The sequence below is a fragment of the Dermacentor variabilis genome, chromosome 8 (assembly GCF_050947875.1).
Source record: "Dermacentor variabilis isolate Ectoservices chromosome 8, ASM5094787v1, whole genome shotgun sequence".
Classification (NCBI taxonomy): Eukaryota; Metazoa; Arthropoda; class Arachnida; order Ixodida; family Ixodidae; genus Dermacentor; species Dermacentor variabilis.
Genome location: NC_134575.1, coordinates 80316292 through 80338821, shown reverse-complemented (window position 1 = coordinate 80338821; position 22530 = coordinate 80316292). Strand labels below are relative to the sequence as shown.

The window sequence follows — 22530 nt, the reverse complement described above, 5'->3', positions numbered from 1 at the left end:
GCGGTTTTCGTGACGTCACGTGACAGACAGGTCAAGTGGGGGTGGTCCAAGAACGCTTTTGACCAATTGTGGATGGCTGATAGCAGAATTGGAATAGAAAAGTTTGGAATAGTTTTACGTTATAGCGCCCAAGGTCTCTTATCGACCAGTGCAGCAATATGCTCACACAATGAAAACGATTTGCTTTACACGCTGGCGTCAACAATAGCCAAATGCCATACAAAAGTAAATAAATTTTATTCATTCACTGCTATGAAAAACACCGAAGGCTTTAAAATAAAGATTGTGTGTATGTGAATGCTACAGCCTCAATTATTCTATCGGACGCTACGCCGCCATATTATACGAAACTTAATCCACCCCCGGATGCCTCGGTGCGCAATTTTTGTGGAGCGTCTGAGAGTAGTACTGCTCGCGGACGACGACGTCAGTGCACAAGTTCTTGGCATCGGGAACACCTGCAACAAAGAGGACAGTTTTCAGTTCAAAGTAAACGAAACATATGATTACATAACGGCACACCTCAAATAAAGGTGTTTATCTATGGTGTGCAGTGTGCAGGAGATAGTTGCTGACGAAACCACCGTCACGTGTTCAGGAGAGCCACTCGACACCAGTAAAACACTGTGGCATTGTCAGTTCAAGTGGCCTTGCTCCGATCACACAAACGAAATGACCCGTGAATGTCAGCTTCTCTAACCATGCTGTGAACTGTATACCTTGAGGCCGGGTCGATCAACCTACGAGCGTATGGCTGTCGTGTCCTGCCGCCGGTGCCTTGTCTTTATTACCCATTCGCCGCAAGCTCATGAATTTTCCCGCACGTAGTGTCTTAAGCGTGTTCCCCGAGCCGTGCCTATTGCGCACATTTAGCTCGCATTTGCTGGTCCAACTTTTTTCTCACGTAGAACCGGTCTGCTGTTAAACGACACTCTGGGTAATTTTTCTGGCTTTACTTTTATTTGTAGCTTCCTTGTACGGTGCGTACAATCTGTCGCTCCACCAATGAACTAAGCTCAGCAATGCTAGAATTGCATCCCACTAACACGGTTTTGCGCACAAATATTACTAAGGACCTTAGTTGGTTTGGATTCTACTGCTACGAATCTGATTCCGGCCAATAAAGCAGCATCTTGTGAATGGTGGAATTGTTTTTGGGATTGTATAGTTTTGTAAGGTTAAACATGTGCTCAAAAAGTCATTGCAATATTTTTCGTGTCACAGTCACCATAACGCAACACTTCAAAGCAAGAAAAATCTTTTTTTAAAGCTATTTTATCAGATTGATCACAATGTAACCCCCCCTCCCCAGAATGAAGCCATTATTCGCACAGCCCTTCGGCCAGACTTTCTTTTTTTTTTGTAGATATCTTAAGAGTTGTTTTCATGATAACTTATTTATGTTATGGCTATTTGCGGAGTAAAGAACTGCGGAAGTCTTCCCAAAATTTTTCACGTTACGGCCAGGTTCAATAAAGCAAAGTCGTATATTGCGTGTGAACAGTAACATTGAGAAGTTTAACCGGCCTTAACAACTGTGCACTAAGGGACGCCTACTCGGCCGTAACAAAGCACGACAGACCTTGAATATGTATAAAAATGTCTCGACACAGCTTCAGCAGGGCTACGAATGTGTTTATCGTAGATCGCATGGAAGTACAAGGTCGTGTATTCTAAGCGGAAGCACTTTCCTTAGCGCGGGGACGCGCTCAGGAAAGCGCCTCATGCGGTCACTGGACGAATTGCTTGCGCATGAGCGTTGCGAGCCAAAGGCGGATGCAGCATGACGTCTGTTGCTTTTCCTGCGCGTGCGAATCCTCCCCTCTTGCTGGCGTCGTAAATTTGCTTACAACACGGTGCCCAAATGCAAGTATTTTGTATCACCGAACGTAAAGCGCTGGGAGTTATTGCGCATAGCAGAAGAACTGCTCAAAAATGTAGAAGTGCTCGGAGAATTACTGTTTTTTTTCGCATGTGCTTTTATGATGAACTTCACGACATTTTTTGTGACCGGGCTGATAACACGTAGAAAGTCAGAGCAGGTGAGAGGCATATTACAGCATGAACTTTTCATACAATGTTTTCGTCGCTCCCTTTCCGTACGTGTCCGGGATCTCTCGTTGTCTTGCTTAGTTTTTATACCTTCCCTGTTCTGCCATCCGTTTACTGTAAAATCAAAAACTGTAAATGCACATTACATGGTTACTCTATCAATGCGATCACTTTGTCCTAATGAAGGGGCGGCCAAGTATGTCTCAGCGGCAAAATGAAATATCCTGAAAATACATGTAGACTTTTACACGCACAATATCTGTCAGTGACTGGCCTCAGAAAAATATTCGTTGGCTGCATCGCTTTTTTTCATTCAAGACGCAGATATGATGGTTATATTAGATATATTGGACTGATTAAGTGGACTGTGCAGTGCCGAGTTCATTCGGCATATTGAGACAAGTAGCTCACAGGCACACCTGTTGTGCATACGGCATGTTTTCAAGCACTGATACAAATAAGGTCTCGATAAAAAATTCTGTGCCCTTCCACTCAGTGAAGAAAGATGACCAGGGAAGATCTGTATGTGGGCCGCTTAATGGTGAACTGCACCTCCGATGCGGGTAGGCCTGGCATTGCACAGCTTCGGGATCTGCGCACGTATGGGGAGTTTTTTGTCTATACATGGATACGATCCAGGGGGAACTAGTCCATAACAGCTTCGCTGTAGTTCGCTGAAAAATCAGTTACGTTGTTGCGTTTCTTAATTAGTAATTTATTTATCGACGATGACAAACGTGGTAACAGTGGCACAAGCGGGTTGCTGCGGTAGCGCCGACGTGTGCCGGCGAACCAGCTGTGGAAGAAGACAAATTTCTAATTCTAACTAGTTTCTACATAATCCACATGCATAAATTAAGATAGCCCAGTATTGTTCAATATGATACTGGTGGGCCTTGCAGACGAGCTACCTGAAACAGCGCGTATCAGTACGTACGCGGATATCTGTATTTGGTCATCCGGGGTCACACGTCCACAAGTGCGTGCAAGGCTTCAACGTGCGGTTACCATAACGGCGAAGTACTTGCGCCGTAGAGGCCTGCAACTCTCAGCAACTAAGTGTGCAGTCATGGCATTTACGCGCAAATCGATGTCAAATTATCCAATCTTTGTCGACGGAACGGCGCTTCCTTTAGTCACCCACCACAGATTTCTTGGCGTGATAATAGACCGCAGTCTTTCTTGGACCAAACATGTCACTGCGCTTAGGGCTAAACTGACTAACTTCATACACGTTCTTCGTGTAATATCAAGACTGAGATGGGGCCCCTCCGAGCGAAGTTTGCTCCAAGTGTACCAGGCACTTTTTGTGGGCTACATACGCTACAGCATGCCTGTGTTATCTAACATGGGGTCATCTTGTATACGCACGCTGGAGAGCCTTCAGGCTCAAGCACTACGGATATGTCTTGGCTTGCCACGCTGCACGTCAACTAAGGGCACAATAGCGGAAGCACGGGCTTGTCCTATCGACATATACAGGTCTTCTGAACCTGTGCGAACCTATCTTCGCCTGCTAACCAGACACTCACACCATCCACTGTCAACGCTTCCAAGCATCAACCTTGACTGTGCTTTTTCTAAAGCTATTGCATGTCACGCAAGCATTGTACCTGCAAGATTCCAGGCAACCGAGATCCCCGCGACGCCTCCATGGACATTGCCAAGACCACTAGTGAGGCTTCAGATACCCGGAATTAGGAAGAAATCTCACGTTTCCTCCATTGGCTTGAAGCAGCTCACCCTGTCCCATATATTTACTTTATATAGTGGGACTGTACAAGTATATACCGATGGTTCGGTCACGCCATCTGCCACAACGGCCGCATTTGTCATCCCACAACTTGGAATTACTCAACGATTTCGATTAGACCACAAATCGACATCTACAGCTGCGGAACTTGCGGGAATTCGGGAGGCAGTCCGTTTTATGAGAACGCAGACACCCCATCAATGGACAATATTGTGCGATGCCAAATCAGCGCTACAGGCGCTAAAATACTTTTTAAACAAAGGACCATACTATCTGCTCGTGCTGGAAATCGTCGAACTTTATCACAGTGCCGAGTTAAGTGGCCACGTGATCACCTTTCAATGGGTGCCTAGCCATTGTGGTGTTTTTGGTAATGAACTCGCTGACAGTGAGGCAAGATCGGCCTCCTCTTCCTCTGATGAAGTACGGATTGCCTACTCGCGACCTGACACCAACTCCATGATCAAGGCGCTCATGCAGGACCTTACAAAGGCTTACAAAGCCCACTCTGATAACATTCACAGACGTCTACATATGATTGACCCAGACGGTAAATTCTGTTTGCCCCCGAAGCTTACACGGAGCAAAACATCATTGCTACACAGGATTCGGCTCGGCGTTGCTTTCACCCGTCGCTACGCACACCTCATCGGCCAATCGAACAGCCCTGATTGTGTACACTGCCAGATGGCCGAAACACTGCAACACGTACTGTGCGACTGCCCAGCATATATGCTGGAGCGAAGGACGTTAGACAGTTTCTTAGCCAGTGTTGGCAGGCAACTACTGTCGGAGGAAGCTATCCTCGGCCCATGGCCTGACACTGCAATTTCGATGCGTGCAACAAAAGTATTGTTGGAGTTTCTGCAGGACACCAAGCTCGACGAGCGGCTCTAGCGAGGCAACTGTCTCATGTACATAAGCACTCACCACTTCTCTTATCATCATCATCCATTCCAATACTTTCACTCCCCTTCCCTCTTCCCCAGTGCAGAGTAGCAGACTAGAGCGCACTAGCTCAGGTCGACCTCTCTGTCTTTCCTATCAATAAATTCTATTCAAGATTGACGAGTATACTGGCAAGTTCGCAAGGCCAAGTTTGGGCTGCAGTACTCAATTTCAAGATACATAGAGAGTCAGAGGATACAATCGGCTTAGTTGCGCAATCCCTGGTCCGTATAAATTTTCTCACGGGTGTACGCCAATATTCGCCTCTTCCTTCATTGGCATCGAAGCTGCAATGACTCATTGCAACTATGTCAATGTATTGCGCAAGTGTCCATTGAGGAACCATGGCCGTCACTCATACTTGGGCGGCTGTAAGTACGTATAGATGCATTGACACTTTCCATGACAAAACATTCGAACATAGACTACATTGAATTGCTCTCTACACCAGTATATAACAGCGTTAATCAGTTTTGGCCTTACGTCGCGATTCGACCGCCCATCTTTGTGTAGCCAACAAAAAGATTCTGACAATAACAGCAGCACAACGCAACAAACAGGAGCTTTGCATTACACGACGCAACCAATACGACAAATACGGCGCGGTTGCTTCACAAGAGTTTACCCGAATGTTATCCCTCTAGAAACCTTTTTCGCTAAATAAGATCATTAACTATTGCGTAGCACATATATCACAGAGTCTTGCCAATGGGGTGAGTATTGCGTATTATTTTGTGCTTATGTGGAAGAAGTTTTTCCTTACTAATAAGTCAAATCCAATGTCAGGTACATACTACCTGTGTAGGTATGAATGCACTGCTCACAAATAAAAAAGCTGCAATCGCTTCAGGCACTTTTCCGTAAGATTACTCACCTAGCAGCTGAATCGTATGATTGAATTCACTCCTAAGAATGTCCAGAACCTTGTCGACACCTTGTTTTCCCTGCAAGTAAAGAAGAAAAACAACTCCAGTGGGTTTCAGAAGGTAATGCTGGGTTTTCATAGAATAACTAAAGCTTGAGTTGAATGGATACCTAATGTTCTGATTTTGCCAGCATGTGAAAAAAAATAGCTTTAAAATTTTAACCAGGGAACCACTGGAGCGTTCGGATGAACTAAGGAAACTGGTCCTCTAGCGCCCTGAATACGTATCCTGGAGTTCAGCTCTTCACTACGTAAATTTCCATCATTGACTCTAGCGGTGCGTTTTGGCACCGAGCAACAATGCTTAAACGACCGGTAACGTCAAGTCTTGGTCAAGCCATGAGAGTAGGTCGGTGGATAAGGTGTCACCTTGCTGAGCTCGAGTTTGCCGATTCGCTTCCGGCTAGAGCGGCCGCATTTCGATGGAGATGAATGCAAAACGCTCATGGGCTTAGATTTAGGAGCAGGTTAGAGACGCATAGACAATAAAGATTAGTTCAGAGTGCGTCATTGCCGTGTTCCTCATAATTATAGGGCGCTCTTCCACAATTTGAATGATATTTCTCGGGGAAATAAAGCTCATATTGAATAGCAACCCTTGCCTTTTATATATGACATCCGGCTATCTGCTTTTCCACTTAAGGTAACGACGCGCACTTTGAAATAAATGGTTGGTTTATTCGTTGAAAATGGAGAATACGTTTTTGAATTGACGGCGTTTTAATGTTTCGTTCGTTAGTTCAGCATTGTAATAAAAATTCGAGCACGCTTAGGCTTCGCTTTTAGAGAGTGGAACGTGATAGCATTCAAAGATCCCCGAGTACTTACTTCTCACGCTTCCCGGTCACTGCTGTTTATGTAACCATAATGTTTACCAGGAAACGCTGGCGGCGAGGGCTATACACGAAGGAGATCTTTCCGGTTCGAACACGGCCTTTTGCTTGGGTCGCGGACGCGCGGAGGCAAGCGCCATCTAGACGTGTTGCAAGGAACTGGAAGCGCTGCTGTATGAACTGTAGGAATGCTGTAAAAGGTGTTTGCATTTGAGTTTCCGCATAATAGAATTACGTTTGCTTGTATGTTCAAATTACAATAGGACGCCATCATATTTGTACCTTGCATGTGAGTACAACTTTACGATTACTCTGTCGCTTACTACTTCAGTGATGCCTATAAGGTACACGGAAGGCCCGCGAGGTATGCGTAGTTCAGAATGATTTTTTGCGAGAATGCGGTTGACGCGGGAAGCCGGTTTTTCTTCGACACGGCGCCCTTAACACTGTCGCGGTTAAAACACTGAAAAGACATCATTTGCAATATATCGCAGCTAGCAGCTGTCTTTTGACCCGAATGCTGTTACCTCTTTATTGCTCGTAGCCGCAGAGTACACTGGGCCGTGAAGCGTTCTTTATTGCATATGTTACACCTGTAGCGAATAGTTCGTTTAACTGATAGGGCTACAAGATTGCATTTATGTGTTCAGCCTTTAAACGAAAGCCGGTCTTGTTTGCGAACAAGCGGGGGTGATCACAACTGTTGGGACCCGTTCACACTGGAGGCGGAGCAGCCAAAGTGGGCTAACTGGCTAGCGGATAGCGGGGGAAACCTTCTCGCTATGCGCGTAATGCGAGCAGAAAACGAGGTGGTGAGCCTGATCGCTGTTTTTGTCGCCTGGCAACGCCAGACGACTCTAGCGCTGGTGTATCTCGAATGTGAGCATCCGGTTGAACTAATGCAAATGGCGTCCACTATATCCGACTGAACCTCTGCGTTATCTGCTGAACTGCTAATCGATGTGTTTAACTCTTTCCCTATAACATGTGGTATATATGTGTTGCTTTGAAATTGCGGCGTTTTTTTTTTCACTGAAGGAACTACTGCACTCAATATTTTTGGTGTAATAAATAAAAAAACAAAAAATAAATGCACTTCTTACGCATACAATATTTAATAACGACATAAATGTTAATAAAATATAAAGGTTGCCTGAATAAAGATTGTTGAATAACATTGAACAATGTTTGTGCAGGCCCGCTTATATCTACTAAGAGAACTATGTAACAAAATTATGAGACATACAAAATGTATTGTAGTCTAATTAGTACTATCTCCGAAAAAATAAAATTTTTCGTGAGACGGTATTCCCTTACTAAAAATTTAAATACAAGCACTAAAGTTTGGAATGTGGGGATGCGGCTGCCGATAATCCGGGCTGCCTTGTGTCGTCGTCCCTCTGAAAGTCCCTCGGAAAGGCAGCATCCTAAGAATTGCCGCTGGTCGATTCACCGATAAAATTAGCCGCAGATGCAGCGCAATAACGAGATCTGCGATCTTGCGAAGCACACGGGTCGCTCGCGGAGGCGGCCATTTTCGCTTTCTGCTTTGGCGATCACAAATCATCGGAGTGCGTTAAAAAATTAGCGCCTGGTTAGGAAAAAGTAAACATCTTTGAAAACAAGAATATGGTTTTCCACCTTCATGTCCTATGACACAGAATGTCCGTGAGCGGCGCGGGAGGGCTGGCAAGCGGCGTTTCAACCATCAATAGCAGGCGGCCATTGTCGCTTTCCACTTTCACGATCGCGAAAACATTGAGTGCATTCATACATTACCCTCTGCAGGGAAGGAGGTGTGGAAAGAAAGCTGCTTAGCAAACAAAATTATAGTTCTCCTTCGAGCCCGATAGGGCAGTGTGTCTGTGAGCGGCGCAGTATGTCTCGAAAGCGACGTTTCAAACCGTCATTAACGGGCTAACGATGCCCTGAGGGTGTGGTACGGAAAGAGTTAAGCAGTACGCCGCGTTGTACAACAAAACACTTCCGATATACAAGGAAATAGAATACAAAAATGGGGTCTGGATGATAACTGCAGCAGTTAGTACGGGAGACCAGTGCCCCGAGATGGTGCCACGTCCTCCTCGAAAACGCTAAATGCTCCCCCTCCTCAGGGACGCGGGCCGCCAGGTGAGCCATCCGGTCTGAAGCAGCGCGTGCGGTCTTCGCCTCGCCGCGTTGAATATCCGTATAGCCACTTAGACTCTGTTTTTGGTGTGAACGTCCCTATTGCAAAACGCCGTACCCAGTGTCCTGTGCAACGCCGAATTATGTGCCCAGCGCAGGATTATGGGGCGCTTGGCAGGCGCTGGCAACTGGCCCGAAAAACGGCTCTAGGGCGTGAAACATGTGGTGCCTGGACACCATATATGTTTTTTTTTTAATGCAGAAAGCAACAGAGAGCATTTTAGCGCAATAAAAAAATGCTGCGTGCAGTATCCGAACGTCGGACCTACAGATCACAAGCCCGGTAATTGACCACTATACCACCCCCGCATTTTTTCTTTCTTTCATGGTATTTATTATAGTAGCAACAACCCGACATTCACCAGTTGCGCATAGTCAGAGAATGGAGAACACAATGAAAGTCACACAAAGAAAAGGCATCGTTAATAACGTGGGTTGAAATGTTGGTTTCACTTTAGAAGGGTGGTAAGGATAGGCACTTCACCAAAATGGGGTACCAGTCCGGCTGTGTATCCAGTCCATCATAAACGTGCTTTAGGTGCAGTGTCATTTGGATAAAATGCACCCTTGTAGGTACAACTGCTTCGGCGTTTCGGTCCATCATTCGCGTTTTTCACAAACTGTGCATTCAGATGAGAAAAAAACATATCAAAATGTGCACTATTATCAGAAGTCAGCAGCAGGTATCGCACAGTATGAGCGTCAATTTCATTCTTTTTTTAAAAGTCCGTTGGAGGACATACCAAAATAGTATGGCGTCGGTGCAGCTGATAAAACAATGTTAAATCGTCTCTGGCACGTCCGTAGATAAACTTGAACAGATAATTTAATATTTCAAGATCGAGAAGCAGTTTAGTTTCACAGAGATATACGTCCCGCAAAGCCATGGTAGATGCGCTATCGCCCAGCAAATAAAACTCACGCCTCTACGACAAAGAACCATTTGCTGTCCGTATTCAGTAGCGTGCTCGAATGTGCCCCAACATTGATTTTCGCTTGCGATTAAGGTCGAAAAAACTACTAAATGAACCGTGGACCCGGGACGCTCTATGGGCAGTTACTGCCGATTTCGATAGCCGTTTCTTCTTCTTCACGCGAGGGATATGCAAGATTTTCTTAGTTCAGTGATGCGGTTCCATGGACGCGTATGTCTAGTCATATATCTTTTTCACCCCAGCGCAGGCTAGTTCTGAGAGCCTTCGGTGACAGCACATACACATGTGTTTATGACGCGCCACATCGGCACTCATCGCTTCTTGTGCTGGCACTGTACACATGAAAAAGTCGTTTATTTAAGAACACCGATAGGAAAGTTGACATATAGAGTGATTTATCTATGTTAGGCTTCTTGATTCCTGAACCTAGACGCGCCGATAGCGTGCAGACGGACTCGGCGGATACGCTAGGCCTAAGCTTCGGTAGGGACCGATCTCGGCGCGGGTAGCTGGCGAAAATTAAAATATGTGTATTTGAGCATCAGAATTTTTTTTAGTACGATAGGGCAAGTGGAAGCGCACGAATTGCCTCATCTTGGTTGTCGGTGCGATAATATTGATCAGTTGTAGGCTTCGAACTCGGGGTCGTTCGAGCACGTTTGAACGACTTCTGGATTTCATGTCCACTCCACAACACTGCGACAACCGCGACAACTCCCAGTCATATGTTACTAAAAAAGGCGGCGTCCTCTGCCTTTGCGTGCTTTCGTTCAAGAATTTAGCTATCCGCCCAATGAAAAGAGAAAATGCAAAAAAAAACGAAAGTTAGCTTCAATGTCAAATGTGAATGAATAAGCAGGGCAGCTCGCGCACCTTTATTCCAAGCTGCGACACGAAATAGAGTTTTAGGGCCACAAGATATAGCGTTCTTTAGGACAAGAGATTATTATCAAGCGATAAAATTGTATAAAGCATTTAATATTCAGCAGCGCTAGTCTTTTCGTACTGGAACCAGCGATGCACAAACACAACCAGCGCAGTTTCCAGTGTGAACCAACTAACTGCAGCGAGAACTAGCGCCTGTACGGCACAAACCAGCGCGCCCCGACGTCATGGCAGTGGAACTTGCGTCTCTTCCAGTGTGACCCAGCTCTTATCCAGCGTTCTCACTGGTGTCCCAATGAGTTCCAGAGAGCGCCAGCGTACCCAGTGCGATCCAGTACCAAAAACACGCGCTAGTTTCACACTGGAAGACACTGGAAGACGCTGTTTTTTGCAATAGCGGTGCCTTTAGGCACCCCGCAGATCTCGCTATTGTGATGCATTAGCGGGTAATCTTATCGATGAATCGACCAGCAGCGAGTCTTAGGATGCTGCCTTTCCGAGGGACTTTGAGAGTGACAACGACACAAGGCAGCCCGGATCTTCTGCAGCCGCATCCCTGCATGCCAAACTTTAACGCTTGTACTTAAATTTGTTGTAATATAATACCACTTCACGAAAAATTTTCTTTTTTCGGAGATAGTGCTAAGTAAAGCACTATACATTTTGTTACATACTTTTCTTAGTAGATATAAGCGGGCCTATACAAACTTTGTTCAATTTTATCCAACAATTTTGATTCAGGCAACCTCTATATTTTCATAACATTTATCTCGATATTAAAAATTGTATGCGTGAAAAGTTCATTTATTATTCTTTTATTATTTATTGCACCGAAAATGTTGAGCGCGGTAGTTCCTTCAGTGAAAAAAAAATACCGCAATTTCAAAGCAACACCTATATTCCCCATGTTAGGGAAAGAGTTAATCTCATCGGTTAACAGTTCAGCACAGAACGGAGAGGTTTGGTCGGAAATAGTGGACGCCGTTTGCATTACGTCAACCGGATGTTTGCATTCGAGATACACCAGCGCTAAAGTCGTCTGGTGTTGCCAGACGACAAAAACAGCGATCAGGCTCACCACCTCGTTTTCTGCTCTCATTACGCGCATAGCGAGAAGGTTTCCCCCGCTCTCCGCTAGCCAGTTAGCCCATTTTGGCTGCCCCCCCCCTTCAGTGCGAACGGGTCTCAACAGTTGTGATCACCCCCGCTTGTTCACAAAGAAGACCGGCCTTCGTTTAGAGGCTGAACGCATAAAACCAATATTGCAGCTCTATCGGTTCAACGAACTATTCGCTACAGGTGTAACATATGCAATAAAGCACGTTGCACGGCTCACTGTATTGTGCGGCTGCGAGCAATAAAGAGGTGATAGCATTCGGGTCAAATGACAGCTGCTAGCTGGGATATGGCGAGTATTCACACGCTCTCCCCTATGCGATTTCGATCTCGTGCTCACAGCTTGCACAGTGTCCCTTGACATTAGCGGATCTAGACAACGTGCATGCATTTTTACCGTGTTTGCTCTACGCCAATTTATTGACCTCGATCACATGAGTGAATAACCCTTATACACTGGCACATTGTGTGTAGTGTTGTAGGGGCAATCAAGAATATTTTTGTGCTTCCTGCCACAGATATGTGGAACTGTTCCATATTTCAGGAATATATCACAGAAAAAAAGTTTCCTGTTGTAATAACGCACAAATGGCGGTACAGTGTACTAATACCATGTCATATATCGCTTCTTTCTGTGTTGTTTCTTTACGGGTTATTCATTCGCAGCACGTCGCGGCAGCAACACATGTAGCTCGCCTTAGCACACGCGGTTGGTGCGCAACGAAGCACTGAATGGTGAAGAACTGTTCCTATTTCGTCATGGCGTGTCTAAAAGCCATGATAAGATATGGTCCTAGAAACGAGCCGCGAAAAACACATCTGAGGTAAATTTTTCGTCGCCCTTAAACAGTATGAATTAAAAACAATTAATCTCACCTACCAGCCTCACGTACTTTTTATTTAGAGCTGGCTATGTTATATGAACGCAACCCTAAAAGGCACAAACCTATAGAGTTTGATAACCATGTTTGCATATATCCAAAAGTGTAGCACGCCGTGTTTGAAATTGTCTACAGAAAAAAAGTGTAGTGGTTTTCCTAGTACGTTTCTTGGAGCAATGCTCGCCCGTTTTACTGAAAAAATAGCATCAGTTCCACAGGCCTGTAGGAAATAAAGAGCGTATTGTAGCTTTGTGCTGGACGGCCTTGCTTCTTCCCATGAGGGACAGCATAGTCAAGAGCAATGATTTAATAATAATTGCATGAAAAATTGTAAATCGATCGCCAATAAAATTATCAGTTTCAAGGTAAAACAGCACGTGAGAGTAAAAACTGGACAAGCGGCCGGACAAGCGGAAATAAAGCTCGTTTACTGAAAAGCATTAGAATTCTCTACAACGTACGAGTCGGTGACGTAGGTGTGAAGCACGAAAACTCCCCCAAAACTTGGGAGACATGTGAGCTTCACCTTTAAAAGGAGAATGCGATAGCATTAAAGGGTCTACAACTGCTTTTTGCTCTTGTTTCTCACCACGACCTGCTTCTCATGCCCTCGGCAGAGCGACCTGCTTCTCATCGCACATCAACTTCGTTATTTCAGTATGTATACCGCATCGTGCGACGCGATTGAGAGTCATAATCACAGTCTGTTCAATTAAAATTTAATGAGACCTCTGAACACTCACATTACACCTGTATTTAACTAAATAATTTTCGTACAGACTCATTAACAATACCAGATACTCGAACCACAACCTTCTCAGCGATACGTCATACTTATACATCCAGTAGTTGAAGTTTAGTAAACTGTGCACGTTTACTTCATTTGTAATTACCTCATTCCTGATGAGCAACTCATATTTGCGATGGAAGCGTAAATACGTATCTCTAAGAAATTTTACCAAGTAAGAACAGCAGCTTCTTTTTAATACACCAAACACTCGCATTGATTTGTTTAAGACGGATGGACCACCCCAACGCTCGTATGTAGCATCATGAGCGGCAGCCTATCTTTTAATGCAAGGCGATGGCCTGTAACTGCAATCTCCAATTACCTCTGCCTTGCACTGGCCGATTACAACTTGCGCTTGTAAATTGCCTAATTTCATCACTGTGCCTAATTCTCTGCCATCCTCAACTACGCTTCACTTCCCTTGGCACCCTTCTGTAAATCTAATGGTCATAATCTTGTGTACACTTCGCAATACATGGCCTGCCAAGCTCCATTTTATTTCTCCTCATATCAACTACAATACTGGCTATCTCCATTTCCTCTCTGATTCACACTGGTCTCGGCTTGCCTCTTAAGGCTACGCCTAACATTTATCGTTTCATCACTTGCACGGTGCTTAAAAGGACCCTGACACGATTTTGACTTTTTTGTACAAACGTACCAAGTCATTAGAGTAGGTGCCTCTGATCATTAATTGACGTTCTAAGCGCTCCGGGAAATCGTGTAACTAATTATAAGGTTTTAAAAACGTACATTGCTGCCCATCGCAATAAATGACTGGGCTAAATTTTAAGTCGCCCTTAGCAATTTTACATCATTTGCCCCAATGACGTTAATAGAGCGAGCTATTCAAGTGGCAGCCCAGGGCGCGTCAACAATAATTTTTGCAACTTTACGGCGAAGAAATGTTGTTCATAATAGCTGCAATGTTAATTTGTTTCTATAAAAAGGAAGTAACAGAAAGACAATGCACAAGAACAATTTCTCACTACACTTAAGCCCTTCCGGCGCACAGCAGATGTTGTCTGCTTGTCTTACAACATGCTCCAATTTAACGAAAGCTCCGTGGTCAGAGTCGTTCTGAGTCTTTTCTCGAGCACCATGATTAGAATTTGTTGCGTTGTTGGCTGCGAGCATAGCGACTGGCATAAGGTCAAGCGGCGACATCGTGTCCCTCTGCAAGGGAAGCAGACGAGTGGAGTGGCTGCGGTGCATCGGGCTGTCGCTATCCGATCGGCGCCAGAATTTACACGCTTGTGACCGTCACTTTACACCGGAAGATCACTACCACAATAGCGTTTCGTGAGTACGGTATTTGGGTAAACGCAAGCATAAGTTTGCAGGGGCTGGCCATTTGACTATGCCGTTTCACGGGATTAGCAGGAGTCCAAACAGGTCTGCACGGTGCAGCAACCTGGTGGAACACATCTCAACCAAACACGGCACGAGTAACGAAGTGTATTCTTCTTTGCTGCTTGTGTAAGTTTTTCTCAGGAGTGTAATCGTTAACACGAGGGTTTTGTAAATGTTTAAAACGTTTTACACTTGGTAAGAGCAATATTAACTCTTTGTTTGGCTGGTTCAGCTCTACGCCAACGGCAGGCTGTACCGCGCTGACCGATCAGGCAGCGCCCGTGCGCCTGCACTAAAGTTCCTTTATCAGCTTCAGTCTATGCCTCCACCCATCCGTCGTGATCCCAGCTTGCCTGTGGTTACCGGAATACCAGACACGTTTGGCGCTCCGACCGAATGATCGCAACGCATGCTTCTTCGATAGTTGTCGCTTGGGGTCGACTGCGAAGCAGCTGAGGCTTCGCGCACTCACTCCTAGAGAACCGGAAGTAGACGACACGACGTGCCATTATGACGCAGAGCCACTGAAGGCGGAGCTTAGCCCCGATCAATCGGCGAACGAGTGGAGCAAAAAATTCATGGCTATGGAGGAGGGTGACTCGTAATCGTTCGTAGCTCTCTTAACATGAGACGCTTCACAGAAATTGTGCTCCGAATGATGAACTTTAGCTGTATCCTACGCATCTATAAAATTTGTTCGGACTGCATCAAGGAGCCTTTAACTTGTTCTCCAAGCTTCCTTCTTAGACTCCAAATTTTTGTACCACGTGTTAGCAGTGGTAGAATGCAATGATTGGACGCTTTTCTTCGCAACGATAGTGGTAAGCTACCACTCAGGATTTGGTAATCCCTGCCCTGTGCACACCAACGTTTCTTTATACGTCTGTAACTTTCATTCTCATGCTCAGGGATCCCTGAGAGTAATAACTTGGAAAAACCTACTCATGCTGAGACTGTAGGCTTACTGGAGATCATTACTTCTTGTTTCCCTCCTGCCATATTTAACATTATCTTTCTATTCTGCATAATCTACAACACCACTACAGCTTGTCGTCGGTAGAGGATCTCAGTCATTTCTTGAAACTCATATCCATTGTTGTAGAACAGTACAAGTTAATCTTAAACTGAGGATTTTTGAGTTGTTCGCCGTTGATCTTCACTGCTAAGTGTTCCCAGTCAAATAGCTTGAATATATTAAGCATGTACTAAAGGGCATTAGATTGTGTCTCCTTCTCCAAGTCTTTTCCTGATACCTAACTTTCTACTTTTCCTGTGAAGAATCAAGGTAGCCGTAGAACAATTATAGATAGTTCCTAAAATATTCACGCATGCCTCATGTACATCTTGTTTACGCAATGTCTCTAAGACTGCTGGGATTTCGACGGAATCAAATCCATTTTGCTAGTCTATAAACGCCGAATAGAGAACTGAATTGTACTCCGATGATTTCTCAATTACCTGATAGCTGGCAGGGATGTGATCCGTTGTAGAATATGCCTTCCTAAAACCAGCCTTTTCTTTTGGTGGGTGGAAGTCGAGTGGTTCCCTTATTTCATTGAAAATTATCTTAGAAAATATTTTATACTAGCTAGGTCAATTACCCACAAGGGACCATTATCACGAGATTGAAATTTTCAGAAGATTAAAAATGTGTTGTAGCGCTTACGGCAGGCGTTACCAAATCCTTATTAAGAGCTTATCACTGTCGTTGAGAAAAAAATCTTGCATTAATTACATTCTGCTGGTGCTGGCATACTGGGCAGAATTTCAATTTGCAGGTTAGAAGGGAAGTACTTTAATGATTGGAAAATGTAGAGATGTAGGGAGGGAAATGGAGCATCTGGCCTGGTACTCTACGTAAGGGAAGGGTAACAGGAGAAGAAAAAGGGTCTCAATGGGGGATGATAAAGGGAGGAACGAGGTCAAGGACACATTGCCTAAATGTTATCACAAGCTTGAGTCCAGGCCCATGTCGCCTAAGAAGCGTCAAAGAGCACGCATTTTCCAAGAAAATCAAAAACACAAACAACCCGCAACAAGCTATGGAACGCAAGATGTTGGATGCTAAATAGTTCTCTTTGATTTACCTTAAGTCTGGATACTGGCAAATAGAAGTCGACGAGACAGATCGCGAAAAGACTGCCTTCATCCCACCGGACGGCCTCTATGAGTTCAAGGTTATGCCATTTGGACTGTGTTGGGCGCCTGCAACTTTCCAGCGCGTGATGGACACAGTGTTAACTGAAGTGCCAGACCTCTCTTGTTTACTAGGATGACGTCCTCGTCTTAGCCGGGAATTTCGATGACCACCTTAGGCGACTTGTGACAGTAATAGAGGCCATCAATTCATTAGGGCTCACTCTGAAGCCGGAAATGTGCCGCTTCTTTTACGATGAGCTTCTGTTCCTTGGCTACGTCATCAGCAAATCTGCAGTCTGCCCTGACCCACAGAAGACAACTGCCATCACAAAATTCCCGCAGCCCATCGACAAGAATACAGTGCGTAGATTCCTTGGCAGGTGTGCCCATTACAGGGGCTTTGTCAACGACTTTTCACGCACCGCTGAGCCGCTGACGCATTTAACTAAATGTGATGTCGAGTTCAAGTGGGAAACGCCGCAGGACGACGCATTTCAAGAAAAAACGACGCGTCAAGTCACCATCGGTACTTGCGCACTTTGACGAGCACGCCGATACCGAAATCCACACTCAGGCCAGTAGCCTAGCCCTCCTCGCCGTCCTAGTCCAAAGCTAAGACGGACTCGAACGGGTGAAAGCTTATGCTAGTGGGTCGCTCTCAAAAGCGCAAAGCAATTATTCAATGACGGAAAAGGTATGCCTCACCATCGTCTGTGCTACAGAAGAATTTCGCCTTTACTTATATGTCCTCGGCGACCATGACGCGTTGTGTTGGCTAGAGAATTTAAAGCACCCTTCAGGACGGTAGGCGCGAGAGAGCCTCAGACTGCAATTTCTGGTCAGGTCGTCGTGGCACGCTAACCTCTCGGAGCTGCGCCCGTTAGCTTTCCGTGGAGCGGCGGGGGTAGGGCGAGAGAATAAAAGCGACGGGGCTGAGGACACTGGGACTGGCTTCGTCATGGCGACTGAGAGCAGCTCTGTCGCGGAGGCAATGCGGGCGCAGCAGGATCGTCTTGAACCTGCGTCGGCTTACGATAACTGTCAGCCGGACGTCGAAAAGTTCAGTACATCTGGCGAGGTTGTGATTTCCATGGAGTGCGGCAATGGTGGGAACTATGTGCAACTCGTCACAGCAGAAACGGAAAGGCCTATCTTTAGAGTTGTGCCATGCTGCTGAGTTGGTGTAGCGAGGACGAGCGTACGAGCGCCGGTATGGATCAGGTGGCCGGTATGTGTTAACTGAGCAAAGTGACTGCAGTCCCACGTAGACTTGTTCTTGCCGTAGAACGGTTTGGATGAGGGAAAGTGTCGTTTCAGAATTGGTGGGGCACGTACTTGGGGCCGCACAGGGCAGGAAACTTTAGTCTCTCACCGGACGATAAGCGCTATATTCTCTGGTGCAACAAGACCGAGTGGTAGGCGGATCTCCTCGCATGTAGATGTCGAAGGCGGCTTGGGGAGGCGTGAAAACCTGCGTGCAATACGACGACATTTCGCTTCTTCGAAGGTACGGCATTGATTCATGACGCCTTGAACTGCGTTCGAGTCCTTTTAACGTGTCGTCTGCTCTACCCTCGAGGATGCGTGTGACCTTTTCAGCTTCCAGCATATTTTCATCAATTTTGTGACAGAGCGCTAGAACGTCTCGGATATGTCAGGTACGACTCGGTGCAGGTCTGAACCTGGCATGCAAGAGTTTTTTGAGGTCTATGACGGCGTTCGATGGGTTTGCCAAAGAAAACTGTGTGCTCTGTTTACACGCATACCAAGCCGCGATTTCTCATTTGTAGTTTGTAAATCAAATTCCCGCCGTTTCCACACGGTAAAATATTATGTTGGCTAGCATGAATGCATAGTCCCAGTTTTGAGTCTTCTAACTCGTTCGTACGTTTGAAGCCAGGCTTCGACATCAGTGTTGTAGTCGCCAGAAAATATACTCAGGTAACGTGGTTGTATGAGCCAAGGATGGCGGTTGATGCTAGTCGGTTCGGGCACGGTCGGTGAAGTTCCTCAAGTACTGTCAACATTGCTGTTATTACTGTCGCTAGTTAGCGCTCATCCTGTCCACTCCTTCCTGTTACGTCCTGTTTGAAGTCGCGGTCTTTTACTCTGAAAAATACTGTCGACATCGTTTTCAGTAGGCATGGCAGATTGAGCCGAGGAGCGTCCGCTGCGTCGATCTGTTTCGAGTGTTCAAGAACGCGCACCCTACACTAAAATTTTGCAGGGACGAAAAGACGTATAATATATTTACAGATTACATACAGAGGAACGCTTCGGATGTCACTCAAGATGGCGACCGAACCACGCGAACATTACCGAGTGTCGTCGTCTTTTTTCTCTTCATTTTCATCGCTGACACCGCCTCGAAGCGATATGGGCGAGTGCGCAGTATGACCTAGTGCGGTGTGTTGTAGTGTGGAGTGGCGGGGTGGTACTTGTAGTTGCGAACATGCACTACAGTCATCTCAAGATTATAGCTGTCATCTCTAAGAAATCTGCTTTATCTGTTGCCGTTTCATGCCTACAGGTAATCTCTATAACGCGAGAGCCAGTATTTTTATTTATAAAAGAAAGCAACAGCGGCAATTTATTGCAGTTGGAGTCAACACTGCTTGATACGGCTTGACTGATGTCAAGCAAATGTGTGTTTTCGTTTCTGTCGCACCATGATTTTCGATTAAAGGTTTCACATCCTTTGTCGAGGGCGCAATCTTCGGTGTCGGAGCGGCGTTGAAACTTACCCGGATATCTCTAAGTACTCGTGCAGGTGGCGTTATTTAATACAACAATTAGCAAATAAATAAGTTGTGGTACTTATTCAAAAGCAGAATGGGAAGCTTGCACTTTGTTCTTCCTTAAGACTGCTGAATCTGCAACTGCAGAGAAGCCTTTACAACACTTCGAAAAACAGTGGTCAATAGACATGTGCCATTTCCAATGCGTTTTCTCTCGCCTGGCGAAAAATCACACCGATGACTGTGGCTACGCGACAACGCGACCCAATTCACACAAACCATTCGCAAGGAAGTGTGATGCTCCTGTGGGTTGTGGAGCTACGAAATTCGTTTTGTCGCCAATCGACCCATGTGCATGAGTCTTCCGTGAAGATTATTTTGCGCGTTAGTTGCTGAACACCACGTAGCCCTTTGAATTCTACGCGCGGTCGGCTAAGAGCTTTGTGGAGTCTTAACGCTTACATGATCTTTTCAGTCGTGGCTCAGCGCTGCTTTTCTCTGCTGTCTGGGCCGACGGTTACGGGGTGCATTCGTCGCCAAAGTAGACTGCCTCTATGTTGTTGAGAAGCGCTGCTTAGCTTTGCCGACTTCCCACCGCTTTCTTTACATGTACTCTCACAGTGCATGGAGTGTGCATGATTTTGAAAGAAATGGTCGGAGGAAAATCTGGCATCCATGAAGTAAGCAAGCAGAGAAAGGAACGTAGGGGCGCAGCCGTTTTCACCCACCGCGTTCTCACAAGGCTGAAGTGGTCTGCCATGCTGTGCCTGCAAATCGGCTTTTCCTGGACAGTATTACGGATGTAACAGAAGGATCTGTCTTCGTCTTCGGTCTGTGCCGCATACATGCCGCTCTGCTTCGATGCTGCCTTCGGAAACAAGATTTCTCTATACAAATTATTTCGACGCCTACGCTTTCCTGCGTTTTCAGTATCATCTGTTCCCGCATCGGAACAACGCCTTCTACTTGAAGCACCTGCTCAGATTACTTGAGTACACATGGCTAGTGCCTAAGCTGTCTGTGAGCCACCCACCTACCTGCAACTGTCACCTAGGTGTGCGGCGACCTCCACAAGCTCCTCTAGCTCATTTCCTCTTTATGTCCCGCTGCCCTACTCCAAGGTTCTGAAACGTAGGCCCTATTGGGCGGTAGAACATCGCACCTCTTCCTCTCCTCAATAATTATTCTGCCGCTATCAGGCTTTTGTCATACGATGGTCGTACCTCTGTCGTCGCGCTATCGTCGCCATGCTGGCGAGTGCCGCTCGTTGTCATGACATGTTCGTCATACTGGGTACGAAGTCGAACCGCCATCGCCGTTCACACGTTGCCCTGCCAACTAACAAACATTGCAGAAGTTTATGCTATCATTATCAGACTACGTTATAACACAACATTAGTATACTACACCTGTCTTGCTAGTGTGTGCATTTGGGTTCTACGAGTACACCGACCGATATCGCTTACATGGTGAAGGAATATCCGTTTGAATGTCATCTCTATAATTTCTTCAAGGCCTGCGTAGTCGCCTTAGAATTCAGCATGCTTATGGATACAGGATACCAATGTAATTTCTTCTGTCCATGTTGGGAAAACATCCACAACTGTCTCTCAAAGTAAATTTACTGTATTGTGAACGCTACAGTAATGCCAGAGCTCCTTCAGACTTTCCCCTCCTAACGTAAAACACCGAGATAGTTATTCGCAGTCAACCCTAGCTCGATAAACAAATTTGTTGTGGAGTGGGACTATGGCGCGGAAATCCGCGCAGTATTGCTTCCCCTCGATGCGCATTGTGAGTACTGCGCTACCCATGAAGCATACTTCGTGATGTGGTGGTTCATAAGGAATTATGAGGAAATGTTTCTTCCGCTTTCTTCCCCACTCTTGGAATAATTACATTTATACAACCCTCATGGTGACTTTGATTATGCAAACAGCATTGAAAACGTGCACCGTTTTCTACACCTCTATATCTCTTCTTACCTCTGCCCTGTATATATGTCCTCCTTATTTTATCTTTATTTATCAGTCATTACTTCCACCTTTCTTCATGAGTGCGACAAAAATCTAGAGTTCTAGCGTATCCGGTGGGATTAAACGCTGGGACAAAGCGTCAGCTTGTTACGCACAGTTGTGATAGCGTCAAGACGTACCACGGCTGTCTCTCTCGCACAGGCTTAGATAGTCTGATACAGGTGCTCGTACAGCGTGTTCGACAACTTGAGAGCAAGAAGCGAGAATGCATACTCTGTAAGCGAGTCCCCAGAAAATGGGTCTGCCGATGAAGACAGCGCGTGCGCCGATGCTCAACGCCTTCACAGCGTCGGCCCCCGAGCGCACACCGCCGTCCATGTAGACCTCCATGCGGTCCCCCACCGCTGCTACCACCTCTGGCAACGCCTCGATCTGTAAGTAAAATTGAGGCGCGCAAGATTTGTCGGTGCGTAATGAAGAATAACTAATGTTACGTTACTTAACTCTAGTTAGTTACATATAAAACAACTTCGTCCAAGAGGATAATTTCGGACTCTCTGTATCCACCAATTAGGTAACTGCAACAGGTACTTACAATACTCCAAGCACACTGCGTCACCCTGGACACAGCGTGCTGCGGTGTGCGTAGCTCGGCCACTCAATCAATCATTCGCTGCAGGAGCGCAATAATAAACCTTAAATGATGGCCGCGATGGAGAGCAACTATATTAATGCAACAGCAGATCGCGCGCCTGTCTCTCTCTTTCTTTCTTTTTTGTGCATGCGCATCGAGTTGCACCGGAAAATTTTCGGCATACAGGCGGCCGACGGATGGACGGATCGACTAGACGTATACAGCTTTGTGGTTAAAAATTCTGGGGACGCCTTTGAGAGCGGATTGCGATAGCATTCAAATATCCCTGACTGCTTCTCACGCTTGCCGGCAACTGCCGATTCAACATCATCATCAGGCTGGTTACGCCCAGTGCAGGGCAAACTCGTCTCCCATACTTCTCCAA

General features: G+C 45.9%; 1 protein-coding gene across 1 annotated transcript; it reads right to left on the bottom strand.

Moving 5' to 3' along the window:
• Positions 1–202: 202 nt before the first annotated feature.
• On the bottom strand, positions 203–21941 carry LOC142591134 (2-Hydroxyacid oxidase 2-like). Its single transcript, XM_075703513.1, has 3 exons — positions 21785–21941; positions 5628–5697; positions 203–458 (listed from the first exon to the last, which is right to left on the bottom strand). The coding sequence occupies exons 1-3, from the start codon at positions 21899–21901 to the stop codon at positions 352–354; spliced, it is 294 nt and encodes a 97-aa protein (XP_075559628.1). The 5' UTR covers positions 21902–21941; the 3' UTR covers positions 203–351.
• Positions 21942–22530: the final 589 nt, after the last annotated feature.

What these genes read in the sequence shown, in the direction of transcription:
- LOC142591134 (XM_075703513.1), bottom strand. Translation starts at nt 21,901, where the DNA reads ATGGAGGTCTACATGGACGGCGGTGTGCGCTCGGGGGCCGACGCTGTG. An exon ending in TCTGGGGACTCGCTTACAGA is followed by an intron (nt 5,698 to 21,784) that starts GTATGCATTCTC and finishes CTTTACTTGCAG; the next exon opens with GGAAAACAAGGTGTCGACAA. An exon ending in TCATACGATTCAGCTGCTAG is followed by an intron (nt 459 to 5,627) that starts GTGAGTAATCTT and finishes TCTTTGTTGCAG; the next exon opens with GTGTTCCCGATGCCAAGAAC.